Source organism: Triplophysa rosa, linkage group LG6 (genome assembly GCF_024868665.1).
Source record: "Triplophysa rosa linkage group LG6, Trosa_1v2, whole genome shotgun sequence".
Lineage (NCBI taxonomy): Eukaryota > Metazoa > Chordata > Actinopteri > Cypriniformes > Nemacheilidae > Triplophysa > Triplophysa rosa.
Window position 1 is genome coordinate 26932538 of NC_079895.1, and position 13448 is coordinate 26945985.

At 39.7% G+C, this 13448-nt stretch overlaps 1 protein-coding gene across 1 annotated transcript; it reads right to left on the minus strand.

Moving 5' to 3' along the window:
• Positions 1–80: 80 nt before the first annotated feature.
• nfe2l2a (nfe2 like bZIP transcription factor 2a) lies at positions 81–11701 on the minus strand. The gene is made up of 5 exons (XM_057335712.1): positions 11528–11701; positions 4480–4752; positions 3349–3441; positions 3109–3255; positions 81–2312 (listed from the first exon to the last, which is right to left on the minus strand). Exons 1-5 carry the CDS (start codon positions 11567–11569, stop codon positions 1083–1085), a joined length of 1785 nt encoding a protein of 594 aa, XP_057191695.1. The 5' UTR covers positions 11570–11701; the 3' UTR covers positions 81–1082.
• Positions 11702–13448: the final 1747 nt, after the last annotated feature.

The following is a 13448-nucleotide window of genomic DNA, read 5'->3' on the forward strand; positions in this document are numbered from 1 at the left end:
GTTCCTCTTTCATTCTATGAACTGACCTGCTCGGTCGACAAACCATACACTTCACAAACCAAACCAACGACCATTTAAAACTGCAACAGACGCAACTGGTTTAAATACATTTTTATTCATTAAAAAGCCACAAAGTCAGAGAATAAAACTGTAATAAAGTTGTAAATTAAGATATAAGAACTGACTCAAGTGCAAACTTAAAATGATCGCCAAATTATTAGCATACTAAAATGTGATCTATTTTATATACAGTACATTTTTCCTATCTCGATAGCAAATAAAGTATAAATGTATTTACAAACCATACAAGTAAAAGAATCCCAGAGAAAATATAAAGAGTACAAATCCAACGGAGATTACAAATATTAGGAAAGTAGAATAGGCAAAACATATATAATAGTTTTGCCGTTTCAATGGTTGATGTATGCGCAAAATACGCTCCTATTTTGTTTTTTCTTTCGCATAAAACGTACACTGTGTTGTAACCAGGCATGACACAACAGCCTACGCTGAATATGAAACTGCTACACACATATTCAACACATTAACCCTTTCACACATAGAGGTCACTATGGTGGACAGCTATCAAAAAAGCCATTTCTTGTGTATGCATGAGTTTCGATGACATATTTGCACATCAACACCACTACAGGGAACACTAGTGCATCATCCTATACACTGAGTGTGAGCTGAACTTTTTTCTCCAAACATGTCAGAAATGCTATGTTGACCCAGAATATGTACTAATTCCTTCTATCCTATGTCACATTAAGTCATATCTAAAGAGTCACATCATTGCATCATTTAGAGCTTCAGGCACCTCAGTGTACCTGCCCAAGCCCAGTGGCTTGGATGGTGCACATTTCCTGGCTAGGATGGGCAGAAAGCCTTTTTTCAGGAAAAGGGGTATCAGAGAGGGTTGGGATAATGAGATTTCTTGGTGGGCAGGCCTACCAAGCACTCGACCAAGTGTCTGATCACATTATCAAATTCATGCCTGGTTAATACACAGTGTTCGCAAGAGAAAAGCGGTACCAAACAACAGAAGCAAGTACGGAAAGAGAATAGGTGAAGGAAGCAAGCTAGTTGTTCTCTACCAGAGTCTTTTTAAGGCGAGGAACGAGAAAAACGGTGCCGTCGGCAGTGTGCTGAAGGGAGTGTTCATTGGTTGAGAAAGGCCTGCCCTGCTCATCTCTAAGCATGCTGAAGACTTCTTGATACAGAGCATTCAACTGATGCTTCATCTCTCTCAGACTGGCACTGCGCTCGCTTTTCTCCTTCTTCAGACGTTCTTTTTCCTCCTTCAGTGAGTCCAGCACGTACTCGAGGCCTACGATGTTCTCCAGCTTGCGTTTGCGGCAGTTCTGAGCGGCGACCTTATTCTTGCCGCGGCGGCGGATGTCTCTGATGAGGGCGAGTTGAGCCTCGTTGAGCTCGTGTTTGGATGTCATCTCGTTGAAATCATCCACGGGAAGATTGATGATCATGTCCACAGTAAACGGAATCTTCAAGGCTTTCGCTCTCTGTTCGTCACGGGAGAGCCGGGCCTCTGAGCGTTTCTTCAGCTTGTCTTTGGTGAAGGGAGGTTTGGAGTGGCCGCTGGCCTCCGCCGGCTCTACCTTTGCATTTTTCAATCTCATTTGCCGTGGCTCTGCAGGGAATTTCTCAGAGACAAGCACCTGGACTCCATCGCTGTGGTGGACCAGCGGGAATATCTCGGTATAATCTGACTCGGCGCTTCCAGGACTACCGTCCATCTCTTCTGAGTCAGAGTCACTGAAACCAAAGGATTCGTCTCCGTGCATGGACTTCCCCGGAGAATTTATACCAGGGCTCGCATCCAGTGACAACCCGGAATCGGAATCTGGGAATTCCGTCAAGGGTTCCGATTTTTCCGAGCTGAAGTTTCCAGGAGAGAAGCTGTGTAGATCCATGGGGTTTACCGGAGGATCACAGGCAATCTCAGGCAACTGGCTGGCCATGTTTGTTTCATCAGATGTAAGAAGACCATTGTTCACTTTAATGTCCATCTCGGGATAAAACAGCTCACAGAATTGCTCCGGTCCAAACTTGGACCCCACATCTGGCCCGTTCAGACTCATCTGACTGAAGTTGGGTGAAACCAGAGTGTTGAAGGATCCATCGTAGGTGTTGATGTATTTAGAAGGACACGCCTCTGTGTGGCCGGAAGAAAGATGATCCATTCCAGGCAGGTACTGGCTGTAGTTTGTGTCCTGAACCTCTCCAGAGGGGCTTGAGTTCATAAATCCATCCATATCTGTGGTCTCCTGCATCTGCATGCTGAGGCACTGCTAAAAAACAAATGTACGTCACATTAACAACATATAATCAACAAAGAAATTAACTGTATGAGATGCATATCTACTGAATTAAGCATTCACTCCATATTCTTCATCGCTTTGGCAAATGTTAACATTATACTCTTTTCCAGTTGTTATAAAGCAGCTAGTGTGTACTGTAGAATGGGGGAAATGGCTCAATTTAAACAAAAACAAATGAAGTCCACAATGCCGAGTTACCAGTCAAACCACAGTATTAGCTCAGAGGGTCATTTGGTTGTTGCTCAGCCACAGGGTGGTTCACGCCCTTAAAACAACATGTGGTAGAAAGTGGACGCACCTCACAAACTCTGATTCTAAACCGATGTGAGGGATGTGTTTTTTCACAATTGTTTTGTAGTTCTAGTAGGATCGTCCCTGAACAGGATTTGCCAAGTGCCAAATGTGACAAAAAGTCTTGGGCCCGTTCACACTAAGAATGAAAGCTATATCATCCAGATAACATGGATGTTTATTCTAATGGAATTGCTTTTGATTGGCTGTCTAAATAGCAATCCCAACCATATAGTTCCTCTGTATCTTTCGAGTCGTGGTGTGGATTTCGCTTTTCTTTTAATTTAGGCCGGTTTTGGGCTCAGAGTATAGGATCAGCTCCGGCATGCCCTGCTACTAAACATAGGATAAGCCATATAGAAAGGGGATTAGATGGTACAATTCACATGCCATAGGCAGGTGTGGCCAAAGGTTCATTCTGAAACCTTTCTTTGTCTCTTTCTCTCTGGTTGAGGTCGGGTGTGTCTGTTTATACCTGTAGCTCTGGAAGAGACAGCAGCTCCATCCAGGCCTGATCTAGAGAGTCCGGCTGCAAAGGATTCTGGGTAAACACAGCCATATCTGGAGGCATCACCGGGTCTGTTGAGAAGGGAATGGAGGGATCTAGGCAGGTTGAAGCTGGCTACACAGACAACAGAAAAGAGTGAGAGGCTATTCAAATGCAGTAATGTATATAAGTGTTAGGTTTCAGGGGCGGTACGTATCCCATAATTACCTGTGTTGGCTCATCCAAGGGAAAAGTCTCAGCGAGGAGCTGCATGCACTCATCGAATGACATGGCGTCTCCTTCCGCAGTGAACGCCCCATTCTGCACGTACACATTCAAAGACATCCGCATTAAACCATGGCATCTACCTCACAGCAGGTGCTTTACAAATCTGAGAATAGCACTCGTGTGATGGATGTTTTCTGAATCGTCATGACTTCATTACATGTATTGATTCAGAATCAGATGGGATCTATGTAGTTGTTTACTGTAGCGGGGAGAGTATGTTTTCTGGATGTAGGTGTTGTGGAAGTGTACTAAAACAATCAAGGCTATGCTATCCATATCAATACACTTAATGCCATGAACGATAACTAACTTTTAAAAATCACTCTTATTCATCACTTTGAAAGCAATTTTCATTGATTGCAAATTCATTGATTGAATCTTTATTGGTGTAAATGGGCCTTTAATCTGTCAACAATTGTTTGTGGGGCTATTTTTACTTCAAAAAAGTCGCCATTTGAGGCTAGAGGCGCTGTTAGCTGGGCCCTTGGTCCTTTCGCGTCACTTTTTCCAGGCGGTCCCCTTGGTCAGTTCATGATCGCTTTTCGGGGGGCCCAAAGGTGCCCCAATAAAATGGTCCTTCCCCCTTACAGCACCCTTGTTTGAGGCTCTATTAAATGTCTTGATCATAAAAGTTTTCCCCGGTTTAAGGTCACCAAAAACTGTTTTCAGGTCGGATTAGAAATCACAAAGTACGTTTGCGGCATTTATACCAGTTCAGTCCAAACAAGGCTTAAGTATCAGTGGTGTTGGGTTTGTTTCTGTGTGTACCTATCTGCTCTCTGTTTCATTGAACTGCGTTTACAGTGAAACCTCCCCACCTGACTTCCAGTAATTATGCCATAGCAGCAGTAACCAGGCAACACCGCAGCTGCACCCTGTAATATGAGGGGAGGGTGAGGTCGACCGTATACCTGCGTGTGCCATAGATCCCAAAACCTCTCTTTATATGTGACCGGAGCAGGTGCTATAGTGCGTACGTGAGCGCATACACGACATACAGCACATCAACCTAAGACACCCAGGCCTCTAAACCAGGGCTTCTCGTGATTGGTCAGATTTATGCACGTGTACCTGTGTGATTTGCCTGTTTGTTGTGTTAGCTTCCGTCAGGGCGCCTTCGGCAGGAGACGTCCGTGGCACGAACTCCCCCGTCTCCTCATCCAGCTGGAGTTGGGCGAGCAGAGCTTTCTCCTGCTCCCGCAAGTGCTGCTGGCGTTTCTCCTCCTCCTGCTCCCGCTGCCGACGCAGCTCAACCTCCTTCTGTCTGTAGCTGAGATCAAACACCTCCCTCCCCGCACCCAGATCCACGTCCTGTCTCCACAGGATATCTATCAGCTCCATATCCTACAGAGAGAGAGAGATCAGAGATGAGATGAGACTCGAGAGTACTGCATGCAGGCCCTCGGCACCTTCTGACCACACCCTGCCTGTCTCTGCTGAGTTTGATTAAATGCCGAGCCCACCCGGCACAGATCACATCAACACAAACACAACGTGATCGTCGATGTTACGACAAGACCGTATGAATAATACATGCTGCTTCTCCATTTTCATTCCATCTCTGGGAACTACGACATCGCGCACACGCACACACACTATTAGTGTTTGTGTTGGTGGCACATTTAAAGTCGACAGGAAAACATGACTGCTGCGAACGTCACATTTCTGACCTTCAACTTGGGCTAGAAGATATTTATAGATTGAAAGTTAGAAAGTTGACTTTACTTTTCAGTGTGGTTTCTGAACTCCTACTTAAATGTTTAGAAACATTTTGGTCATTCTTTCAGCAGCAACAACATTAACAAACGTTATGTGGCCCAAACTTATATTCCGGTTAACTGTTCAGTAGTTTAATTTAATACAATTAATATACAATAACATATTAATATACATTAAATATAATTAAAATAGTTTGTTAACCAAACACAGACAAATTTGGGACAATGGTATAGCCTTATTAGGTATTCGATAATTACTAAATAAAAATATCCTATGAGAACTACTTGTGAACGAAGACTAATTATAAGGAATTACCAATTAATTACTAATAATTATAACAGAAACATGTCGAGAAAGTGAGTTTTCATCTTTTTTAAACTCTTAACATGTTTATAAAATGTGTGAAAATTAATAATTAAGAAATCTTGCTGAATTACTAACACTTAAACAATTGACTGACAATCCAGCATTTTATTTTAGTATTTATTTCCATTTCTATTATTACTATTATTGTTTATAATGCATGTAAAGCTGATATGCAACAACAATAAAAAATTGTGCCTTTTAAAAAAGTGCTATATAAATACAAAATGAACTCTATTTAGTATCAATTCGTCTTTAACTCCAAAAGACCAACCTTGAGGGGAGGACTTGTCTTTAGGATGTGAATATAAACAATGATGTTCTCTTTTCAAGAACAATTTGCATCCTTATGCACGATAGCCAGAAAACCAAATCTTCCAGATTACTAAATGGTTTTTTTTAGAATATCACTAGTGCCTCACAGAAACGTATGGCTGTACAGCACGTATCAGATAAAATGTATTTAACAACTTGTGAAATCTATGTCAACCCCTTACTAATTACTCAAGCGTGACCTTGTAAGTCTGCAGGAACTACTAGTGATGTTGACCATTATTTCACCAAGTTAACACCTCACCAACATGTCACCCCACAAGAACCATATACATAAAATAAAACAACTGCAGTGATTGGGTCTAACATTTTTTATTTGTAAGCACGGAAACATTTATATGAAATCATTACAGAAAACATTGCATGCTGCAAAAATTGACAACTGGGCATGCATAGATAACGTGCAACATATGATGTATGAATAAAACATTCAAAAACTGAATTGGGTAAGTTATATCCATTGGAAAAAATTGGTTAAAAACAACCCAAAATAGGTTGTTTTTAGCCCAATGGCTGGGTAAGTATAGGACACTTATATAAATATAAGACGCAGACTCGTTTTCCTCCTGTAGACGGTCGTAAATGTCTGCGACAGGTAACACAGCAGCCGGGTTGTTTTGACTCGGCACCGCTTGAGGTGGAGGATGAGTGACGTCGACTCTACCTGCACACAAAAAAATGTATTGCGAGAACTGTTTAACTGTATATAATCGATAAGAAGTATATTTTAATCGTCTTAAAAAAAACAAGAAATTCACATTTACATGACATTAATCGCGTGTTACGTAAACTGCCAACCGTTTGCTTTATACGTGTTTATATATACAACTCCCATTAGTCATATTTAACATAAAAACTAGGGCTGTCGAACGATTAATCGCATCCAGAATAAAAGTTTGGATTTACATAATGTATGTCTGTGCATATTAATTTAGTATTTATAAAAACATACGTATTTATTTAAGAAAAAATAAAATATTAATAAACATTTACATATAATTTAAATGATTGGCAAATATAAAGAAATACATGTAAACATTTTCTAAATATATACATGTTTGTGTACATGTATGTGTTTATAAATACTAAATTAATATGCACAGTACACAGACATACATTATGTAAACACAGACTTTTATTCTGGATGCGATTAATCGCGATTAATTGTTTGACAGCCCTAATAAAAACATCGGGTGTGGATTAAAGAAGACGTTTCAAACATCAAGACTACAGACTAACCAGCTCGTTTACAATCCAACGGGCGTTACAAACAAGTTAGCCAAAGGCTAAGCGGTGCATTTAATAACGTTTAATGTCATGTAAACGTGACTGTTGTCGCGCATATTTGCTTGTAGGCTACATTGTTGGTTTCGTGGTTGAATTTATTCATACGAACCTTCAAATACATCCTCCAGTTTGTCCGTGTGAAAACCGCTGCTTCAATTCATCCATGACTCGGGTGCTTGTTCGACGGCGCCGCTTAGACCGATAAGCGTGACATCACAGTACCGCGAGAGTGACTCAAAAGATACGGAGCAGCCTGCTCTCGACTCTCTCTCTCGCGGTACTGTGATGTCACACAAGTCTAATCACCCAGCCACTTTTCTTACCCTGCAGTTGGATTACACAAACAAAACTACCCACGGCTTGGAAAACAACCCAAATAAATAAATGATAACCCAGCATTTTTAGAGTATATATCTATAGTAGTCGCAATCTCAACATATTTGGAGGGCTAAAATATTAATCAATTAAGTTTCCACAACAAACTTATTTGAGCCTTCTGGAAAAGACACATTTTATGAACATGTTATAAAAACATTCATGTTTCTGTTGTGATTATAGTAATTAATTGGAACTTCCTTAGGCTATAATTAGTCATAGTTTACAAGTAGTTCAAATAGAGGATATGTTTAGTTAGTAATTATCGAATACCTTATAAAGATCTATCATCCTAAATTTGCTATTAGTTAATGATTAGTTAATCTGTCTTCCACATTAGTTAATAGTCTTATGTTCAGTGTTAATGTAGTACTACTTATTACTTATTACTGCATAGTTACTTGTTAACAACGGGCCATTATTCTAAAGTGTTACCGACTTTCATTCTTCTGCAGAACACAGAAGAAGATATTTGAAGAACCAAATAACATTGGCCCCCATTGACTTCCATTGTATGAATGCAAAAGGACATTTCTCAAAATATCTTCTTTTTTGTTCTACAAAATTAAAGTGTCCGATACAGCTTTTCGAAAAGCCTTTTGAAGCACCTTGTTTTTAAGAGTGTACACTGCTGGAGGAGTATAGTGTGGTTCTGAACTGACCAATCAGCAGCCGGGAATGAAACGCCACCCGTCATGTTGTAACTGTACAGATGTGTCACATCAGGGTCCTTGTCAAAGACAAGGACAGAGAAGAAAAAATCAAGTTTGTGTCCTTGTTACTGGCATTTGTTGACATGAATGTGGCAGAAAAGCAGATAAAATGTAAACATGCTCATCCTTTAAGGAAAAGTACTTCTTTTTTTCTAAAGACTTAGCTTGTTAAAATGTGACCGCACAGTTCAGAATTGCTAATCAGCAGTTTTACTGGGTAAAACAAGAGTTGTTTTTACTAAGTGACTAATGCTTAACAGAACAGTTTTAATGCAAGTTTAAAAATACTTAAGAATGAGCTGATAGTGTGTGTTTCTAAATACATACAAGACTGTATAGTTTTTGTTTGCATGCGAAGAGAAACATTTTAACAAATTGTAACTGAACTTGACATCCTCGTGTTCAAAAGGCTCACAATTCTGAGAGTGCACATGCAAATTTTCAGCTTTGTGAAAAACTCGTGTATTTACAGATGAAAGCTCTGCATGACATCTGTTTATTACGGGTCACAAGACGAGCATGTGACTCGAGATCTGTAAAACTGAACTTCCTATAGTTTCACATCACGAGACTGAGGGGACTGTACAGAGAAGAAGTGTGTAACCCAGAACAGAGAAACTGGTCACATAAAAGTCTTTACTTGATTTTAAAATGGAACTGAGTACAGCAACATAGAATTTCTGCTTTTTAAGTGCGCGAAGTCTGGATCTTGAAAGCCTTTTTTTCTGCTAATTATTTTTTATTAACCGTCTTTAATTTGTTGGTAAATTTGGTCAAATAACACATAAATTACAAACTAGGACAAAAGCGTTATTTGATCAACAAGGTCTGGATGAGTGGATCAGATACTGGCATCACAGTGGCCTCGAGAGAGCAACAGCCCCCATCACACACACACACACACACACACACATCCTCTCCAGATCCAGATAACAGACTGGGCGGAGACAGAGACATGATGAAACATCTAAACAACTGTTAAATGGGCTCCTCTCACGAAACGCCGGGCTGGACACATAAACTCGATTCCTCCTCGATGAAGGATGAATGGAAAGTGTGTTTGGGATTGTTTAGCTTGGATGTTGTCTCTGGGTGGAACTGTTTCTTTAAAGGTTGTTTACGAGTGCATTACAAAACACCAAACAGTTTAAACACAAAACACAGATCTTTAGAGCCATGAAAAATGTATTTGAATATTTTCTGCCTTATGTGAAACTGGAAAGCAGACCTTTAGCTTCGTTTAAACAGTAAAAGGATCATTTGTACAAACTCCATAAAAATAAAAAGAGTCCTCTGCAGTCCGACGATAGTTTTGTGTATAAGAAACAGACCGAACATGAAGCCGTGTTCACTGATAATCTAAATACAGCTGCATATTAGATTTGAGAGCTATAGGGCACAAGATAGTTACATATAAAAGAAGTACACGTGGAACAACATAGTTATTGGGGGAATTATCCCTTTTAAATGGCAAAAGAACAATCCTTAACATTTGTGATGTTGTTTTTCATTTGATTTAATTTAGCATGCGCTCATGTGACGTGCAGTCTGCGGATGACCCCACCGATGATGTAAGTTTCATCTTAGTTTCATCACTGATTTGGCTTACATATTAAATGTTTGTTGTAGTGAAGACTATTATTGTCTATATGAGGCTGATATGATGAGCCGAGGGTGTAGATAGAGTATTGCATTATGTGAGTTTAATGTCACTGTCAAAGCCTACCCATAGGATTGCATTTAGAAGCGCGAAACTATATCCAACACACACTTGACTATATAATTAATGGCTGAAGTGTTGTAATCATTATCCATGTTGGTGGAAATGAGAAACCAGAGCTGTTTATTAAAACTGCAAAGTTTCCCAGAAAAGAAGTGTTCATTTTTCAGACCTGTTTCACTTCCTGTTCCTTTACAAACTGTGGGAATGTGGAATATACCACATAAGAACAAGAGATCTCCTTGTACCGAACTTTTTTTCTGCCCAGGCAGGTGATACCGCACGTAGTCATCATTTAAAACCGGTTTATCAAACCCTCATATTACACCACTGTCCACGCTTCCAACACAGGTGGACTGAAATAAAAGTTTACAAAAATGTGCGGGTGATACTAACTTTACTTTAAATTTGGGCCGTAATCAAGTGGGTGTGATTAGGAACTTGGCCCCCAGCCCTATAAGGAAGGGCCCATTTAGTGCTAGGCCTATATGCTGTGGATTCTAAACGGTCCGCATATAAAAATGTTGTAGTGGGCATTGAATTCAAGTGATGGATCTGTTTTACATGCCAATAAAAATGTATATTAATAAAAAGATGAAAAACTAATTCCCAACACACATTTACACACTTGAGTTTTTGGTAACATCTGTCATTTCAATTTAAGAAACATTAACAATGCTTTACATATATAACCCAAGGAACAAAACAAAAATGTCATGAAACTTGCTCAAATATTCACTTCTGAATGTTCTGTTGTTTAGGCATTGTGTAATGTCTAACTTTACAATGAAAATGTTTCAGGAACAACAAAGGTCTTTTTCGTTTTCTTTTTTTAGCATAAAGAATTAAATGAACTGTGATGGAGACGAATCTCTTCAAGTTGAGGATCACTTCTCTACGTCAGAGCACAAGGCTAAAATAAACAGCCACATTCCAGATTGGAGCCGCCTGCTATTGTGCAAGGCGCTGAATGCGAGCGCGCATGCGCAGAGAGGGCACAGTTACAGACGCGTCTGATGGAGGGTCGCACGCTCTTCAACATCAAAGCGCAACGACACATCTCAATGACAGAAGTTTGCCATGTTGTCGTCGCTTTACTAGCCGCCCATTAACGCTTATTTCATTTCATATTTATTTGGATAATTTCTCCTTCCCTCTTCTTTTTCTTTACGACGGCCCAACTTCAATGACTATGCAGAATTGTGGGTGAAAACAAGATAAGAGACTGCGAAGGACGAAACGCCTCCTTTAACACAGAATATGACTGCTCCGACTACTGTCAAACACGTAATGAAAATATCACTATAATCATTTATCATTTTATAATTATTGTAGAATGATCTGGAAACTTTTCAACCAGGATCACAGATACGCACGCTATTGAAGTCACATGGAGTTGACTGTAACGTGGTGACACATATAAGACACGGGCAATAAACACATATATATGTCGCCCTACGTCCCACAAAACAAGTTCAAAGGGCAAAAATATACAACATATAGTCTTATTAAGAAAACTATGATAGCCTAATGTTACATTAGTATCATTTCGACAGAAAATAAATATTAATCATAACACACAAATAAATTATAAGAGAATATTATTTACCTGCTGGCTTGGGTGCATTTTAGGTAATTCAATTTCCATCATTTCTGAGAGATAATCTCTCCGTTTTGCGGAGTAATTCCTAATGTGGATATCCTTCAGAGTTAAATAAAATAAAGCTGGAAATAAATACGTTAGATTGTCGTTGCCATGCGATGCACTTGTGAAGGAAATGCTGTCTGTGGAGTTATGAAAATTTACGGAAAGCCCCAGTCATTTGATGGCCCCGCCCATCAGCCGCGCTGACCAATAGGAATCGTTTGCCTAGCTGCGGCGTTTTACGCCCCCTTCTACCATCTGACGTGCCTGGAGAAAACCCTGCTGTACTCTGTAGGGCGGAACAGGAAAGCTTAACCTGCATAACTTTTCTTAATTTAACAGTAACTCTAAATAGAGCCGTAACGTTACGTTATACAGATAACATGTATTTACTTTATTTGTTCACTTTATGTGTGTGGTTGTTGACCCCTGAACCAGGAACTGTTAGGACGGAGGAGGATCGGAGGAAATCCGGGAGGTGGTCTTCATGGAGCATATTACTGCACCTGCTTTATACTCCAAAATAACCGGTTTCTGTCGTTATTAATAGTTTGACTTATCCTGTGTTATTACACTGACCATTACAATAAAAACACAATAAGAGCGCATTTAAAACAAATTTAACGCACCGGTACCAACACGGAGGATCTGAACATCTATCGGTCAGATAGCGACCCCTGCTGCTGTGTTTCATGTTTGCATTTTTTTCCATTCTGATAAATCTTTTAACAATTTAAACATCCATTTAACATTTTTGGTTAAAATTGATCATAAGTGACAAAACATTAAACCAGATTTACATAAAAGCAATGGGTTTAAGCAAATAGATGACTGAGTTGGCTTATGTGGTTGATGTGTTTTCACATCTCATGCTTTCAAAGTTTAAACCCTTAGTGGCAAAGTAAACATTGCCCACTGCAGTACTGTAGACCTAGATTAAATTCAAACTAACATTTAATAACACTGTGCTTTAAATCCAATAAAATTAAATGAGTGTATAATCTAATGCAAACAGAAGTATATACAGTATAATGTAAAAAATTGACTTCAAGTCACTATAGAGTGAAATATTTATCTTGACCTTACAAGCATTTTGATTTGAAGACATAAAGGTCTGGAAGTAGTTTTGAGTATAAAAATGACAAAAGCTTTTACTTTTAATCATTACAGACCTTTTGACATTTTTATTTTATAAAATGTTTTTGACATTTTGAAATGAATGACTTGGACTGAATGAAAGCACCCACAAGAGCTCAAAATAGTGAACTTTAGTACTGTGAATACTGCGATTCCTCAAGCAGATTCTTGAATAAAATGAGAAGAGAATACATTTTGGGTGAAACACTGATTAGAGGATCAAATATAACACGTTTTTTTACTTATTTTATGTTTTAGTCACAACTTCCACAGTTAGGCTACATTTGTTTTGTTCCATAATCTGAATGAGTTTACAATTATTCTAAAACGTGGGGAAAATATTATTTTGAAACGGTAGTTAGTGTACGTGGCAATCATAACTAGACGGACTACCATTACCATTAACCACCAGGCTAGCAACCGCTGCACCCCCACCGCCTCAAATCACCAAACTCTAGTGTTCTCCCCCCGGAGCGCGTGCGTGATTGCGCGCGCACGATTGGCAGCTCCACGTCGACATTCTTCCAGCTGCTCCACGGACGCGGACGCGGCGTGAAAGCGCCTCATCAACAGTTTGCAGGCACGTCATCCGCTCAGTCCACGAGTGAAATCCACTGCGCTTTGTGACAGCCGTGTGCGCGTTTTATTCCGCCGATTCTCTCGTGCTGTGAGCTGCAGCAGGTATGTGCTTTTCAATCATTCCTCTGGAAGTGCACTTTCACGCACACATTCTGCATTTGTACAGTAC